Below are 17,493 nucleotides of genomic sequence, written 5' to 3' on the forward strand. Positions count from 1 at the left end.
ACAAGCTTCCCTTTTCTCTCTATTCAGTCTTCCAAAGAGATGAAAAGTAAATTATTTAATAAAAACACTCATTTCAGTATCATATTGAACAAAATAGCCATTTCTGTAACCAAGAAAGCCAGTGAGTTCCTGACCAGGTCATAGTCTCAATTACTCTAGCTGCTGTGGTCCGACAGTGCAATACCATTGATGCATCGATCTCCTGTAACATTTTCAAGTCTCCCACTCAAGGACATAATAATATTTTATTTTTGAGAGTCACTCTGAAGCATAAGTGTGTAGAGAATACAGCATTTGTAAAACAGAACAGTTTATTAGGGCTGTGCTCTTACTGCAGATGGTAGCCGCGGAGGGTATGGATATAGCAAATAATTTTTAATTTAAAAAAATATTCCTTCAGCATTTTCTCCTGCATTTTCTGAAAAAGATTTTTCTCTGCTTTTGAGAAAAGGAGCAGTGATCACACTGATCTTAAAAAAAAAATAAAATAAACTGGGGGGCAGGAAAAGGGAAAAAGAGAAAACAGAACAAAGCAGTTCCATACCCATTAAAAAACCTTCCCTTCCCAGCCCCAAACTAAATATTTCCCCAAGGATATAAAGACTCTTTCATCCACAAATCAGTTCATAATAACTTTAAAGAAATTCGAATATAGAATCAAATGAATCTTCTTTTAATCTCCTTTTATCCATCTCCATGCAGTGTATCTCAATTAAGGAGTATGCCTAATCACATCCAAGATCCACTGTTCTCTATAGCAGCAGGATCTTAATTAGTATGGTAAAGGAGTTATGTTCAGGTGCTCCCTTATCAGCTGCACTTCCCTTGGTTTAACACTTGCTCCCACTCTCAGGACAAGGCTGCTAGCACAAAAACACTGCTCCAGAGGAAACACAGAAAGATGTCCCAGGACTGCATTTTTAAGTGCTACTAGAAAAATACATCAAGATATCTGTCCCTGGAGAAGGGAGCTGATAGCATTCAGTTTTGTCAAGATGCTAATGAGCAGCATTACTCGTTACTTCATTTATTCACGCACAGCTGAAAGCTGACCATTCGTGGGTGGCTCTTCTGTGCCTGGCCCACAGCTTAGCTGCTGAGACACTGCTGGCAACTAACCAGACCTTCTGCACGTCAACACTTACTGCAGCTGGACAGATTTCTGCCCAGAAGGGAGGGTTACATAGCCCTTCTGAAGATTCAGCGACCCAGTGCCCACCTGCCTGTCCATGCAGTAATGATGGATGACAACTCAGCAACTGTCTGCACCTGCAAAGGAATCTGAAGGCACAGAAGCAAAAAAACTAAAACCCATGAAGTGGGATACCTTTCTTACATCAGCATCTTTAAGCAGGAGCAAGGTTTCCCTGCAATAAATACTGGATTTCAAAATGGAGGTTTTTCCTTTTCAATGTTTTCATTCTCTGCTGGGATTTGAGGTTCATCTTTACTCCACAGCACTAAGAATACAAGAGATGGGGATAAAGTAGTAGAAGTGTTCAAATTAATGAACTACCAATGGAATATCTGAGATGTGCTGCCAGAGGGAGTACAGATGTCACTCTTGTGCAGCAGGGGGTAGGGAAAGGAAAAGGAAAAACAAAACAGTTGTTAGAGGCTATTTTCCTCTAGATAGGAATTCAGGGAATACAGGATGTCTTTCTTTTTGACCCAAAGATGGGATTCTATTCCTTAAAAGGTTTACCATTTTTTTTCTTGATGATACTACCTCATCCTATCAAAGTGCCTTTCAGAACACATTGCTTAGGTCTCTTTCATGAATTCTTTACAGATGTTTTGGGTTAAAACCTGACAGGGGAAGATGGGAAGGTACTGTTGAAATTCACGAAGCAGAAATTGTTCTTTCAGGTGCAAGGAAGAGCTGATTGGTCCAAGAGAAAAAGGTGCTGACCAGAAAGTGAAGTCTAGAAGTCTTCTGCACTGTATCTGCTGAAAAAGTGCACTATTTGAAATTACTATTTTCCTGCTGAACACAGCTAACAGCTTTTCACACAGAAGCTGAGCTATTCTCATTCTCCTATAAGGTGACAGTGCTGTTCTCATCTCTCAGAACGCAGAGATGGGGGGTACAAACACACCATTCACAGTGACTAGAGAACAAACAATTCCTTCCCATTCCTGTGTATTAATAGTAACCATTGCAAAGTTGCTAATTAAGTACGGTCATTTTGCTGTCTTGTGATGCTGGCTGCTCTTTGTTTATCACTCACTTCCAGAAGTGACTTGCTCACCAAGTACAACCCAAAATATTCATCACAAATTTAGTAATTTATATTCTATTAATAAATACCAAATGAGAAATAATGTGTTGGGTTTTTTTTACACTTCCTAGGATAGATAAGACATAGGAAAGCGACCCCATTTTGAAACTGAGTACAAACTGCTACATATCTGATAATTGCTTGAGTTTAGGAGCTTATCTGAAGCAGCCACTTCTTGTAGAAAAATAAATAGATGCAATGAAACGTGCACATTTATGTTGTTACTAAATTGATGTGCTAGCTTCTAAGGCTATTGGTGAAGATCCATCAATGTTTATTTTCTTGTCAGAAGCCCACATGCCATTAAGAAGCAGCTGCTCATTTTGTTTTGGGGTAGATTTTTGGGTTTGGTTGTCTTTTACTTGTGTTGTTTCTCATATTATGCATATCTCTGTCTTGCACTCTGAAAGCTGAAGTCCAAGGTCACATTTTTCATCAATGAATGTAAAGCCTGTTTTGAAAATTATGATCTCCCCAGGTCACCTAGATCAAATTAAGGTAGCAATTATCAACAGCCCAACCAGAAAGCTAAAACCTGTCACCAATTGTTAAGTGCTCTATCAAGCCACACAGTAGCCATCAGTTTTCTCCCCCAAATGCTACAGGCTGTAAAATTGTGAGCAGTTTTCTCCAAGGCTTCACCAGTTATCTGTGTCTGTCATCTGCAGCCTGAATTGCTATGATGTGCCTTCAGCTGAGCTACAGACCACTTAGAGAGGCTATAAACACATTCAGAATTAAATGTCTGTCTAATGAGAAATTTCTCTCCATACATTCACCAGCACCTATCAGCTTGCTAGAAAGGCATCTGCCTGCTTGTTTTCCAGCACCCACTTTTTTCTCAGATAGTTTGTGGAAATGTTTCAGAATCCAGGTCATTTCCAGGAGCAAGCTTAAATTTAAGTTGTTCATTCCCTGCTTTATACACATTAATATGACCCTGAATGCATAGGTAGCCTGTTCTCAGATCTGTAGAGGAAGAACTGTGACCACAGTAATATCACTGGACTAAAGATCTCAGCTTGCTGCTTGCCCCAAAGTAATCCAAAAAGGACATACTTAGGCAACAACAGAAGCTGGTTTACAAAACACTTCCTAGTCATTTGTGTAGCAAACATTTGTCAACAATTATCCTTGTGCATCACCCAATCTACCTCCCTGAGGTCCTACTCTGTCCTGTTCTATCCATCCCCTTTACACAGTTATATTACAATCCCTGTGGCAAATACCAAATCATAACTAGGCAGAGATTAAGGATTCAAACTGCCAGCTCTGAGCATATAAAGAGATGAAACCAAGGACCCGTTTCTGTGACTGAACTTCACATGTTCTTCATCTGCTTAAATCAGTGTAGTAGCCATTAACTTCTACAGAGAGACTCAAACTAACTATGCTTAACACTGAGGGTTGTAACCTTCATCAGAGCCTCAATTGCTGCAGTTTTCCTAATGGTCCTAATAAAAACACACTCACAAGAAGTATTTTCATTAGGGAATCTATAGCTGATGCTCCTTGAAGGTGAGAAATGCTACCCTACACGTGTAGCATGTGTGTGACCAGTTCAGAAGAATTAGCAAGATTTCTAAACATTAACTTCTATCTAAATTGCCCATTAATGAGACTTTCTTTTCAAAAACCTGGTCATAACTGAATTGATATGAAAAACTTTATAGGGTAGATACCATCCAGTTCCATATTTCCGTACAGTTTTTTTAAAGTCTTCCCAAATAAATGCTTCAGTTGGGTATGGGAGGGGTGGTTATTAGCATATTTCTTCCTTTGTGCATGTCTTTTTCTGATCTAATGATACACATTCATGACAGGCCCAATTTGGAGATTTCCTTATGAAGAATGACAGCTGAGAATTCAGTTTTGAGGTTGCAATGACAATACAAGCAGAAGTGTCAGAGCAGGTTAAGCTAAAGCAAAGTCAGATAAACGAGTTTCACTGGAGGATAAAAAAAGTTCTGTTTGTAGTGCCTTGGGAAAACATGAATCAAACACAATCCTGCAGGTGAAAAGGGAGTTAACAAAAGTTAACTCAAACCAATGGCAAGTTATAAGAGTGCATTGAGCAGTAACATTCAAATGTGTATAACGAACAAGAGAATCCTCAGCTCCTTCAAATGCTCTCCCATGTATTTTATCATCAGTTTAAGACAGTCTTGGAACACTCAGCCATTTAGCCGTGCCTTGGATTGCAATCCCCTTGGATAGGGGGTTGTTTACTGCAAAATAATGCAGAAGTTATAGGAAAAAAAAAAAAATATTCCTATTGGAAACCTCAGCTCTGGTTTTTCTTTTTCTTTTTTTCTTTTTTTTTTTTTTCCAAAGGCAGCTGGCAGCTTAATGAGATGAAATTTCTGATACTATCAAGATCCTTTTGCTGAGACTACATTGTTTTCAGCTGCTGTCACCAAGTCAACTCAGCAGTACTGTTACACCATTTGTCCCCTTTCAAGTGATTATAATGCTGCTCCAAAGAATTGTCCCATCTGAATGTGTACAACCTTGCAAAGTCCTTTACTTACACCTGACCAGAGAGAAAGAGTACATATTTGTGCAGTTTAAGGCACTGATGAGGACTTTCAGAACGCTGGGCGAAGGATTCAAACAGGCTGCCAAGAGCAGTACTGAAGAAAGCAAGAAGTGGAAAGAGGAGAAAAAGATTCTAGCACCAAAGAAATGAGAAGAAAAAAAAAACACATTATGGAACCACATTCATAGTGGAGAAACAGCCCTGGATTATCTTTCATTTCTCAAACTCATCACAGACCTACAATGGCACCCCAACAAAGTCTATTATCAAAAAAAAAAAAAAAGAATGGTGTAGAGAGAAAACATGGAGGTTGTTACAATTTTAAAACAGCCTTAACACGGCTGTTTGATAAAATGACTATTTCCAACAGATTGGGGCATTAAGCCCGTTTTTACCTCACAAGTTACAGCACTAAAATAATCATGCCTTCGTGTGCTTGCAAGTGGTGCTTAAAGTGGTTTTGGATTAAATTTCATCTTTTCACTCCAGACCTCACAAAAATGATATGACTTGCTATCTACCTAGGAGAAAGGCTTTATTTTGCTGTCCGAGCTTTACAAGATTGTCATTAAAGTATGATCAAAGGAAAAGATCTGTGGAAAAAGAAATACATTACAACTTCAGCTTTCTGTATATTCCATCTTCATATCCATTCAGCAGAGAAACAGATCTGCAGTGGGTGTGAGGTGAAGCTGCCTGTCCCCCCACCTCAATAAAGCAAACCAAAGCCATGCTTTGATTTTGAATCAGAAATGTGCTGAAGAGTAAATAAATGATCTTTTCTTGTACTATGTTCCCATCAGTACTATTATGAAAACAGCTACAGGAACCAGGTGGGCTTTGGATTACGTATGACTGGCAAGACCACAGATCTGTTCAATTAAAAAAATTGAAATAAAAATCAATTATCTCAATTTCCCAAGAGCATGTTAGAAAGATGACTGTATGAAGCTGTTCAAAAGTGACTGATGAGCACCATCCATTCAAATCACACCACTAAACAAAACCTTGATATAGAATAATACCTTGTTTTGTTTGTTGCTATTTAAAATAAATGTGCCTGAGTAAGTTAATACTACACAGAGACGGACCTTATTGCCAGAGGGCTTAAAATATTAACTCATCTTAGGTAGCAGATTTCTTAAACTTAAAAAAATAATTTCTCTGCATTTTCAGTTACACACACGCTGTACACACTAATAGAAACAAGTTTCTGATTTTGGTTTTCCAAATTCAGTGTCTCATGAAAAGAAACTCATCTTTTTTTTTTTTATTATTTTCTTCACTTATACAAGGAATGGTTTTTGCTTATGAAATCTGACTCAAGTAATAAGCAAAAGCCTAGAAATCCCAATCAAATAATGGGAGACAATAGTGCTCGATGATGTATGCCTTAAAAAGATTCAGAAGAGAAGGGCTGGAGGTGCAAAGTGAATGTATACAACATGCATAAAAAGGATACAATAATAAACAAGAAGGTAACAAAAAGTCACAAAGTCATCTTTGTCTTTCAGATGTACTTTGAAAAATAGACAACTGCTGTGCTGACTGAAAATTCTATGGTAGATGATTTTTAAAAAATCATGAAATCTGGAGGAAAATATTTCTACACACTCCTTCTTGAGCATTAGCTTCATTCTTACAGTATGCCTCTGCTTTTTAAGTAGATTGATGGCTATTAAGTGTTCTGGGTGAGAAAATACTGGCAGGGGTGACTTACTGTCTGGATGTGAAGTCTGCAAGGCAATTAACATTTTCAGATGTAAAACAAAATTAGGAAAGAGAAATTTAACTTTAAAAGGTCTGATCTAAAGGGAAAAATCTGACCTGTAAATAAAAGCTGGTTTTCACAGATTATTAAAGCTCAAGTCAGATTGCAAAATCAGATCATGTATTTAACTTCTTGAAATGGTGTACTCTGCTCCACTTCATAAATTCTCACCTGCAGTCAGCTTAATCATTTCAGATTGACTGGAGGATGTATATAAGAAGAGTATCTGGCCTTGTTCTGAAGAGATGAGGAGATTCAGAATTCCACTAACACATGACCAATGGTTACTTTCTGTATTCATATCTAGGATAAACTATATTCATGCATGAAATAAAGTTCCAGAAAAAGGAATAAGAAATAAGAGCAAACAAGATGATAGCTGTTCCTGAATCACAAGACAATAGCCTGTTTCAGATGTTCAAGTCACCTCAGCCAAACTGCTTTTTATTCATTATATACGTGATGAACAGTAAAAGAGGGTTGCATTTCATAATGCTGAAATGTAGAAGCTTTGTCTTAAATATAAATAAGCAATTATTCTGTTGGGCACATTGAATTTCTGAACTTGCACCTATGTTATCTAAGTATGATGTGTCTATTTTCTTTTGTAACTCACTCATAATTTTTCCAATGCTGTAAGCAATTTAGTGATGGACAAATACATTGTCAATGGGGTTATTTTATGAGAGCAACTCAATTATCCAGAAATAATTTCAGATTTGAAAGCAGATAACTGCATGAATTTATCCCAGTTTCCCCTCAGTCAAGATCAGGCAGATGGCACAGCCTAATTATACCTGGACTAACTGCACGTTAGACAATTAATCTAAAAGCTGTTTTGAAAGCAAAAAGCAACAAAATTCAGCCAAAATAGCCATTAAAATAAAAAAAAAAAAAACAACACAACAAAATCTTCAGGGCAGCCAGTTCTGATCCAGTACTTGACTGGTCAATCATTTTGTAGTAGCAGAAATTTGATGCATCCAATTTTGAGTTATTTTTAACAATAGGACTGAAGTTGTAAGTCACAGAATTTTCCAAACATTATTACTAATCTACATGTTGGAACAATTAATAAAAACATATGCATTGATCATTACTTTGAAGTAGTAACTTTGTTAGTAATTTAAATATTAAAGACTCTTAAATGAAATGATGTACTTAACACAGAAATCTGATTTTCTCTTCCACAGCACTCTGTATAAGTTAACTCCCATTCATTTCTCCTGTTGCTGGGAAGAAGGCTCTAATAGAAATTAGTAGTTCTAAAACTGTTAACAATAACCCTACAGCATGCCACGATATTATATAAATTCCTAGAACTGATTTGCATAAATTAATTGATTTCTGGTACTTGCAAGTGCTAAACACGTTTTCCTTCCTATACTGTAAGAAATGTCTGAGCAAAGACGTGCATATATTTATAGGGCCTGGAAGGGAGCATTACTCCATTGACTCAACTGATGGACAACAGTGAATCATATAATACATTACATGTCAAAGTAAAGCTAAATTATACCTATGTTCAACAAAGAGTACTGTTTAGATTCTTAAGCAACCCATGCATGTGGTTTGGGAGACCAAATAATTCAACCAGCACACATCAACTATGTGACAGTATCTACATTTGGCAGCCATTAACCAATAACAAAGTGTTCTCCCAACTCTTTCCAGATTTTCAAAGGCTGCCCTGGTAAGAAGTTAAAAGCGTAGCAGAAGACCTAGCAGCTCCCCACCATGAAAAATGAGACAAAATGGAAGCTAAAACAGCAGTGTAAAGGGAGCACGTTGGCCAAGCAGTATCTTATGTGCACCCTGTAAACTTACCTGCAGCTCCTTTACCACACGTTTGATAAGGTAAGTCCCAAGTTCCACCCCCTGCAGTCCTTGCTGAGTCAAACTGATTGAGTAGAAAATTGCTGTTGTAATTTTGTCTGCATCTTCTGTTTCTAAAGGTTCCACTTCTTTCACTATGGCCTGGGAAAATAAGAACAAAACACAGTATTAGTGGTAATTACTATTTTAATAACATGTGAAGGGGCCTTTCTTTTTAACTTTCAAGTGTGTTAACATGTTTCTCACAGAGAATAATGAATAAAGCAGTGGGAAAACAACAAAAATCCAATCAAGACAAAGGCTGATTATTCATTAGGAAGTGCGTGGGTAATAATTGTAATGGGTTTAAAAATTTCAGAAACAATCATAACTGCTTGTAGGTTTTAATTTTGCTTACTGTATTTTCTTATTTATGTTTTATCTTTACTTATTGTTTTTGAATTTGAATGAAACTTCCAAATTTTTGTTGACATAACATGGAGGATACTCAGAAAGTCCCTATATTTAAGAGGAAAGCCAACTCATCTCTTTACAAATAAAACAAAATCAAATAGTCACAGACTGTTAGAAATTAGAGATTTAAAAAGGTAGATGTTGCAATTTAAACACTTTGCTGTGGACTGAATATATCAGTGACTGTACCTGGATGCTGCTGGAGATATCACTGGTTAATGCAACATGCAAGACTATCAACGGTTCTCCTGGGATTGCACAGTGAGAAAAAAAGTAGCATCTTCTATATGACCCCACTCGACGCTTCATATCAACCCAGTTTCTAACAGGATGCACGGCTTCAGAACTCAATGAAGAAAAAAGAAACATTTGTTGTTTCATTTAAAGAATGCAGTTGCCAGTCCTACAAACTCAGTACTTTTGGCACTGATATCAGTAACAAAACTCCCAGATTAAAAAAGGAGAATCAGGCTGCGATTCGAAAAAGTAAAATCCATCACCAAATTGTGACAGTCAATTGTAAAGGCTTACTGCATAGCAGTCCTGGGGTTTTCTTTGGGATATTCTCATAATGAGATCTCACTTACACCTTCTGCTTACTGTAGGATACCCAACTCAGATGACTAAGCCATTGAATGAGTCTGTACACGCCTCTAAGAAATTAATTTTCCCAAACTACAAAGTAGAGATAACATGTAAGATACCTCAAAATTTTCATAGGAAAGTGAGAAAAGGATTTCTAATCATAACATTGTCTACTACACATCATGAAAAGTTTAGGCTGATGTACACCTTAAAGCATTTCTGCTTTTCTACTTCAACCTATTCTAAAACATATTTGCCACACATGCATCACACATGCAATAATGTAACTTGTTTTTAAAGTATTCAAATTATAGTCTAGAATATTTTGTACACTGTTATTTCACAGGTCCACGTTGTGTACTATGCAGAAACAAGGATGTGACATCTTGTACTATAGTAACTTTCACTAACCTAGCCAAATGCTTTACTATAAGCATAGGTATTGTTGATGATGATAATTGAAATTAAATTCCTGCTAGCACTCCTGCAGTCACATCTTCAAGCAATCATTCAAAATATTCTTCCCCTATTACATCTGAAAGTCTGGAATGTTTGCCAAAACACCCTAAAGATTAAATATTACTAATTCTTTTTATTTTGAAGTTCAGCCTGTGTAAGATCTCTTTTCTTTGCCTCATCCACATTTAAGTCACTTTCACAACTTTATCTTTAGAGATTCATTTTTCAAGCTTTTCATATAACGGAGCACCACACAATTTAATTTTTATTCAACAACCTTCAACTTCATCACTATAATTTTGAGTATTTGACAGAAAGTCAAAAAATAAACGCTGTAGATTTAAAGGAATGCTTATTAAAAAAAAAAAAAAAAAACACTGTGCTCTCTGCACATCGAGTTTACACAATTTCTGCACACCTCACCAGTTCCAACCAGGAAAGGGAGCCTCACTACCTGAGAAGTAAAACATGTTCTTGAGTACTGGCACTCCATCAGACTTAAATACTTATTCTCCTCCAACACTGCTATGACTGCTGGGGCAGACTGAGGGGAGAAGGTGGCAGTGGTGCTGGAGGTAGCAGTGGCAGCAGCACCTGTGGGAAGAAAGGGAGTGCAAGAAGGCAGTGTAGTGAGAATCTGGATGTGCAGGAAAAGTAGCAGCACCTCTAGTAATGTGCTGGGGAATGAGTAATTGAGAAAGATGGATGGAAACTCATTTGCTAGAAGTGACAGTAGTTTATCCATGTAGTGTGTGAGCAAATAGTAGGGCAACAATCCCCTTTCCTTAAAAACTGCAGTGTATTTTTAAAGCACACTCTTAATTGAGTTAAATGCAACTGTTCCTTAATTACACCTAGCTTGAGATTAAGGATTGGAAAAGTGCTTATCCTGAGAATGGTGGATCTGTGCAGTCACAAACCTTTCGTTGCCATTACACCAATGAGAATTAGGAAGTTTTAACACTTACTCACTGATTTTCTGGAGTACTTCACAAGGTGATTGCCACGTGACCCGCTCCAAATTTAGGAATCCTGTTGAAAACCACTCTGAGAGCATGTTCTTTAGAACACCACTCATCTCCTGCAAACAGGCAAAAAAAAAAAAAAAAAAAGGAAAAATAAGCCAGGGAAGAACACACAAATGAGAGAAAAAAAAACAACCAATCATTAAGAACTACAACACTGGGAAGTTCAAGGAAAACAACGCAAGTATTCAAGAATAAAGGCCTAGCAGCTCAGCTTTCCACACACAGGACTAAAACAATGAAAACGTTTATAGGGAGAATGAATTTACTGTCAGTACTAAGCTACAGACAGGGAAACTGATGTTAATGCAAAACACCTTAGGGAGAAAGCAGACATTAAGTAGAAGCATTTGAGAAGTCCTGACAGTAAAGCAGCAGTTGCATAAATGCTCAGATACACTGATTTAAATAGCAAGAAACAAATCATGGGAAACAATGAAAATAAGGATTTGAAATTCAATCTGATTTTCTACCTCTGAATCCTTCCTGAGCATTCAAGACGTTCATGCCTTGAAGATTACTGTAGTAGATTCAATAGCAGTGGAGTGGCACACACCCACTCCATATAATGAAATGGGAAATGCACACCCTGGAACACGATGCAGTAACTCCATAGGCTTTACAGAACTCTCTTTTAACTTCTGTATAAATGTGAACGTTTTTCAGCAAGAGAAACAAAAGCAGCAGCATAAGACTACAAAGCTCAAAAATGGCAGTAGACTTGGAACAGTATGATACCAAAATTAAAGCCAACTGTAATGGCAAATACTTTCAGAAGCATTAATCATCATAATGAATTTCATATTCCACACTAATTTCCTGCTGCCTATTTTATTAAAGATTTTCCTAACTGAAATTCTTTATTTGAGTTTGCAAAGTCTTCTTTAACTCAGCACAGCATGAACATTCCTTAAAGAGATTCTAAAGTTATTTTTCTTCCTTATATTTGTTTTGCATATAGGACACAGCATGATGCCAGCATCAACTTCCCAACAGCCTGAAAAGAGCTGTAGGCTTACCTGAAACTACCTTCATAACCATTCATTTAAAACCAAAAGCTGCTTACTTTCTATTTAGACCTTTATCAAATAGCCACTGCTGTAGATTAAAAACATATAGACACAAAATTATGCTCCAATGCATTTTATCTTGCAACATCTTGCTAAAACAACAGGACAAAAAGTAGAAACCTATCTAGAAATTAACACTTCCTACTTAAAACATTTTACCAAAGCTTAGCTGCAGTCTCACTACTTTCCTAAAAAGCAAAACTACTATCAAAACTGAAAGAGAGAAAGTAACATCAGCTTCTGTTAACTAAAGCTGGTTTCAGCATTTCAGTGAGGTACTAGAAGAACTAACATTTTCAAACCCATTTCAATTGCAGCCAATTGAGATTAGATATTTCAGTTTACCCCAAGTCCTCCTGCTAGAATTAAATGTACTCTTCCCACAAAAACTCCTAAAGCAAAGTGACCACAATTGTGGATTTTGCAAAGTAAATTCATAACAAATCCTGGCTCTACTCCACATAGAAAGCAGTCAAGTTTTCCTTATGGAGGAGCTTTGGTTTTTCTTCTTCATTCCATTTCATTTTAGATTTACTAATTTGTGTTAGTGAATTACACAGAGGCTTCAGTTTGACAAATATTTTTGTCTCTGCAGGAGAACCACCTGGAAGAAAACTACCATTCATCTGCACAGAACAATTCTGTTGTGCACAAAAAATTTAATGCTACCTTTCTATGTTATTTTTCAGTAACATCCTCAAAAATATAAGAAAAGAAGAGCTTGCTTATTGAAGCATAAATTGATGCGTACTGCAAATACTGAAAATGTCAATTGTGTTGTTCCAAACACAGGGAATATCCATTAACTCTTCCATAAGGTCACATCTCCAAATCTGTGTAAATTATTTCTTTATTGGTCTTTCTCAGCAGAGCTGCCTTTATGTTATAGAATACACTTGGTAGATGAGCTGAAAGTCTTTTGTCAAACTGTTCTTCCACCTGCACTCGTACCACAAGGCTGTATATGGTAGTAAAAAGCAAATATGAAACTGAAATAATGTACATAAAATTTACCTTCGTGTTCATTTGTAAGCTAAGCAAACTGGAAGACAATGGAAGCTGCATAATGCAAGTCACCAGCATACAGATAACACATTCGTGGCTGTCTGCAGCACATCCCTCTGAAGACCTAAGAGAACTGAGGACCACACTAAACAAAACCCATTCTGCTAACAGACACATCTAATCTATACCAGCAGAAATGTTTGGACAATTCTTCTAGGCCACCAAATTAAAGAGAAAGCAGCAGAGCCCCAAACAGCCTGAGTAGCAGCAGCTACTAGACGGGCTTTTTCAGGAAGCTATGCAGGAACTGAGCAGGGAACAGAGCAGGTACCAGCCCACAACCTCCACAAGGACTCTGCATCAGCAACAGTTGTAATGGGAGAAGCTGAATTCTCTTCTGTTTTTACAGTATGTTTTTTCACATGATGGTGTGAGTGTCCTCAACAAGCATACTGACTCTTGTTCCTTCTGGTTCTAAGGATTCCCTCATGAATCCTTGTTCCTGCCCAGCTCTGAAGTTTATCACAAATAACCATATATCATTCTGGTCAAACATCCTTCATTGTAGCAATGGCATCCACATATATCTCAAAATTGTTTTGTTTTCTTTTGTAAGGCCACAAAACAAGCCAGTAAATTAAGCCAGAGCTGTCAGTTAGGGTCATGCTAACAGAATCCTACAGCTCTCTTGCCACCCATCTGCTTTTTGGAAAGCCAATGCCATTTCAAGCTGCAGTGTAGGAGCTAGGAGGGAAAATGCTGACCCTGCTGTCATTGAGTTCCCCACGGATGTGGGAGAAAGGCAGCTGTGCTACATAGGAACTGTCATAAGTCGAAAACATGGAATCACCTGCATTTTGCCTCTTGAAGCAGCCACGAGTTTAGCAAGCATGCTCTATGGGATGGGACATAATGATGTCTAACTGGACTGGAAGCTACTTTCCAAAATGCAGAACAGTATTACAGAGCTACTTCAGGTCCAAGACACAGTGGTATAAAAGCTATGGAACTCTAACAGAAAAGAAAGTGAAGCTGATGGTGGTTTTGGTAATGGCTTTGGTAGACAGGTATATTTATGGGGAACTGTCACTCAACACACATCATCTGTTGGTTGTAAATAATAATGCCTCAGAAAGTAACAGAATGGCACGCAACTCAAAGAACTGTGCATGTTAACATCGTTTCTTTGTGGAGAAAAACAAAAGTTGTAGATGCTGTAAAACTGATTCAAGTCATGTGAGCAAAACACTGAGCTGTGCTGAATGCTATAATGTTCTCTAAACCTTGGAAAGGTTTGATTCCAGTAATAACATTCTTAAGTCAGGTTCTCTTATTTCATATATTTAGTGGTAAATTAATTCATATTTTCATTTCAGAGACCTTTCCAAGCATAACATTTTAGCCAAAGCTTCTTAAAATAAGAATAAAAAAAGAAATCACCTTTATTAATGAGCAGCACAATCTTAGATTTGAGCAACTAGACATACTCATGTTAGTGTGAAAAATTACCAGCTGTATTGTACACAGCCAATAGAAGCCAAAGTAAACTGTGATTATGCTCAAAGACAGAAAAATAGAGGCTTTCTGATCCTCACATCAGGTCTGTGTTGGGCAACAGATGGGAAAACCCTTACGAAAAGCCTGATTTTCTTGTACTAAGAGAAACTGCCGCTGATGAGGAAATTACTTCAATGAGGAAACAACTTCACCACCTCTACACACTATTTACCATAACATATTGAAGGAACACCAAATGTTAATGCTTTATAAACCAATACCTAACAGTCCAAGCTGTTTGTGTGCTGATCCATTTTGGGAAAGACAGATATTTATATTTACACCACACAGTGGTGGGTAATCCTTGCTTTAATAGGACTTTCAAACTGCAAAGTAAAATCTAAAGGCTCTCTAAGAACCCAAAAGCCAGTAGGCAGCATTCTAAAATCCTCCTCCATCATAACCATCTATTTCATTTTATTTCCACATCTTTTCGGTGCAGACACAAACAGCAATTATAAAATTCTTTTAGTAGTTTTGCTTTTATGTATGGTAGAACTTAAATCAAATCCACAGTAACTAGAGGCAGCTACAGAAACCTTTAGACAGGTAAACACCAAACGCTTCTTTCTTCCCTAGGAAAACTTTTAACTTCCAGTTGTTTCTCTAGATAAGGGCTTCTTAGATCTTCAAGGGAAACTGTTTCAATATTTGGAGTGCCAGGAGGGCAACTGTTTCATACAAGTAAACAGATGTCCTAATCCACTGGGAGCCCTTGTCAATGAGGCTGCAGTTATTTCACAGAAACAGCCAACTTCAGGTCCTCGTACAGGTTGCTGTAAGAGGAAAGAACACTCAATTAAAAAGCTTCTTTCATTTCCAGCAGACCAATACAAGAGCAACAAGTCTGTAGGTATGTCTCAACTATTGCTTAATTGTGGAACCAGGTTTCCTTATAAATCAATTTGACAAAAATTCTTTCATTTTTTTTTTTTGCCAGCAACTTGAACTTTCAACTTTCTTTTTCCTAAATCATACGGAAAGATGAATATCTGAAATGCAGTAGGTCAATTATTTGCTACCTGGAATAACATTATGAATTCTTCACTAGCAGCTGTATTTTAAGTGTTGGAACTGGGGAAATTAGCAAAATATGACAACTCACAGGAAAGAGGAGCTGAGGTGGGAAAAGAAGTAATGCAGCTGAGAGTGTTCTGCACTGTAATAAGGAGAGCTGAACTCAAAAAAACCAACAGGATTTCAGCAAATTTCACTCTGTGTACTACAAGGGAGCTCATCAGGAGCTTGTAACTCATTTCTAAAATCACCATAAAACACACGTATCCTTTGGTGAAAGGAAGGGCACAAGAGAAGAACATGAAAAAGAGAAGAAAATCAAACATCATAAAAACTAATTGTGCCCAACTACATCCTAACTTTTCAAACACTTTCTGAGTCAGTATTGGTTTTTAGAAATGGTCATCATAAGATCCTCCACAAGGCCTGTGAAAGTTACAGCTGAGTCATATGTAATGGAGGAGAAAATCCACCTCTGGGACAAGCTACAAACAAACACTTTCACTCACAATATGTCCTGCATGCATTTTTGGAGGACTTCTCAGAAAAAAGGCTGTATGGCTTCAACTGAAGATGATGCTGCACCAGCATGCAGCACTTCATCTATTTTGCTAATGATTAAGGAACAGTGAAACCAAAGCAAACAGATTTTAAAGGCTGAGCATGACACTCGATTCAAATGCAAGACAACCTTCTCCAGATACACCAGGAAGAAGGAAATAACATAGTTGCAGGCCTCGTTACTGTAGAAAACAGATTAGAATGACCTATATGAAACTCCAAATTGAAATGAAACAGCATCCAGACTAAATTCTCATGGGCAAAACAGTCACACACAAATACAGAAAGCCAAGGCAAACCAGGGTTGCCCCAAGCTTCCCTGGCTATGTGCTGTTTACTGTCAGCTCTCGTTTTAGATGTGGACAATAGAAGCGATGAAAAACTGCAAAGAAGACCACAAGATACACAGAACTGAGCACAGCCACACCATGAAACCCAACGTTTCAAAAAAACGTTTTCAGAAAACATAACAGAATATTTATGACAGCCTTTTTATTGAAGCTTTTGTTCCACATTTTCCTACTTTCAAATGGGTTATGTTTGATATCATACTGTATTATTTGATGAGTGTATCTTTTACAGAATTCCATTGTGTTGATTTTGCAGATTTGGTCTGTTGTTACTTGAGATGATCCAGCTAGAGGCAGAGTTACCAACTGTCACTATACTGGCCATACGCAAGGACCATGTTTTTTATATATATGTATAAAATATAGTTTTTCTAGCAAATTTAGGAACTCAGCACTGACATTGAGTCATCCTGTTTTTAATCAAACTTAATTTGGATCTAAACAATGAAAGGTTTTGGAAACACAAAATGACTTGGACTGGAAAGGACCTCAAAGTTCACCATCTCCTGCTGCAGACAAGGTTGCCTAGCACTAAATCAGGCACCCAGTCAGGCTGCCCAGAGCCCCGTCCAACCTAGGCTTTGAGTTGCCTAACTCACCGTTCTTCCCTCAAACAGAATCTTTGCATTATGGCCTGGTAGCCCTGCCTCTACACAGAATCATAGAATGGCCAGGGTTGGAAGGGACCTCAAGGATCATGAATCTCCAACCCCCTGCCACATGCAGGGCCGCCAACCTCCTCATTTAATGCTAGACCAGGCTGCCCAGGGCCCCATCCAGCCTGGCCTTCAACACTTCAGACAGGGGGAAATTCTTTATGGAGAGAGTGGTGAGGTGCTGGAACAGGCTGCCCAGGGAGGTTGTGGATGCCCCGTCCCTGGAGGTGTTCAAGGCCAGATTGGATGGGGCCCTGGACAGTCTGGTCTAGCATTAGGTGGAATGGTTGGTGGCCCTGCATGTGGCAGGGGGGTTGGAGATTCATG

General features: G+C 37.8%; 1 protein-coding gene across 5 annotated transcripts in view; it reads right to left on the bottom strand.

Annotated features, from left to right (window-relative positions):
* The window catches only part of MLYCD (malonyl-CoA decarboxylase), a 34,433-nt gene that overhangs the window by 16,096 nt on the left and 844 nt on the right, over positions 1-17,493 (bottom strand). For all 5 annotated transcript variants that reach the window (XM_090149423.1, XM_031615572.2, XM_090149422.1 and 2 more), the window contains exons 2-4: positions 10,894-11,006; positions 9,071-9,227; positions 8,420-8,569 (exon numbers count right to left, since the gene is read on the bottom strand). In XM_090149423.1, coding sequence (XP_090005549.1) covers positions 8,420-8,569; positions 9,071-9,227; positions 10,894-11,006 — 420 coding nt within the window. The remainder of the gene's footprint in view (positions 1-8,419; positions 8,570-9,070; positions 9,228-10,893; positions 11,007-17,493) is intronic.

This window comes from Phasianus colchicus, chromosome 13, assembly GCF_987193195.1.
Source record: "Phasianus colchicus chromosome 13, bPhaCol1.hap1.1, whole genome shotgun sequence".
Lineage (NCBI taxonomy): Eukaryota > Metazoa > Chordata > Aves > Galliformes > Phasianidae > Phasianus > Phasianus colchicus.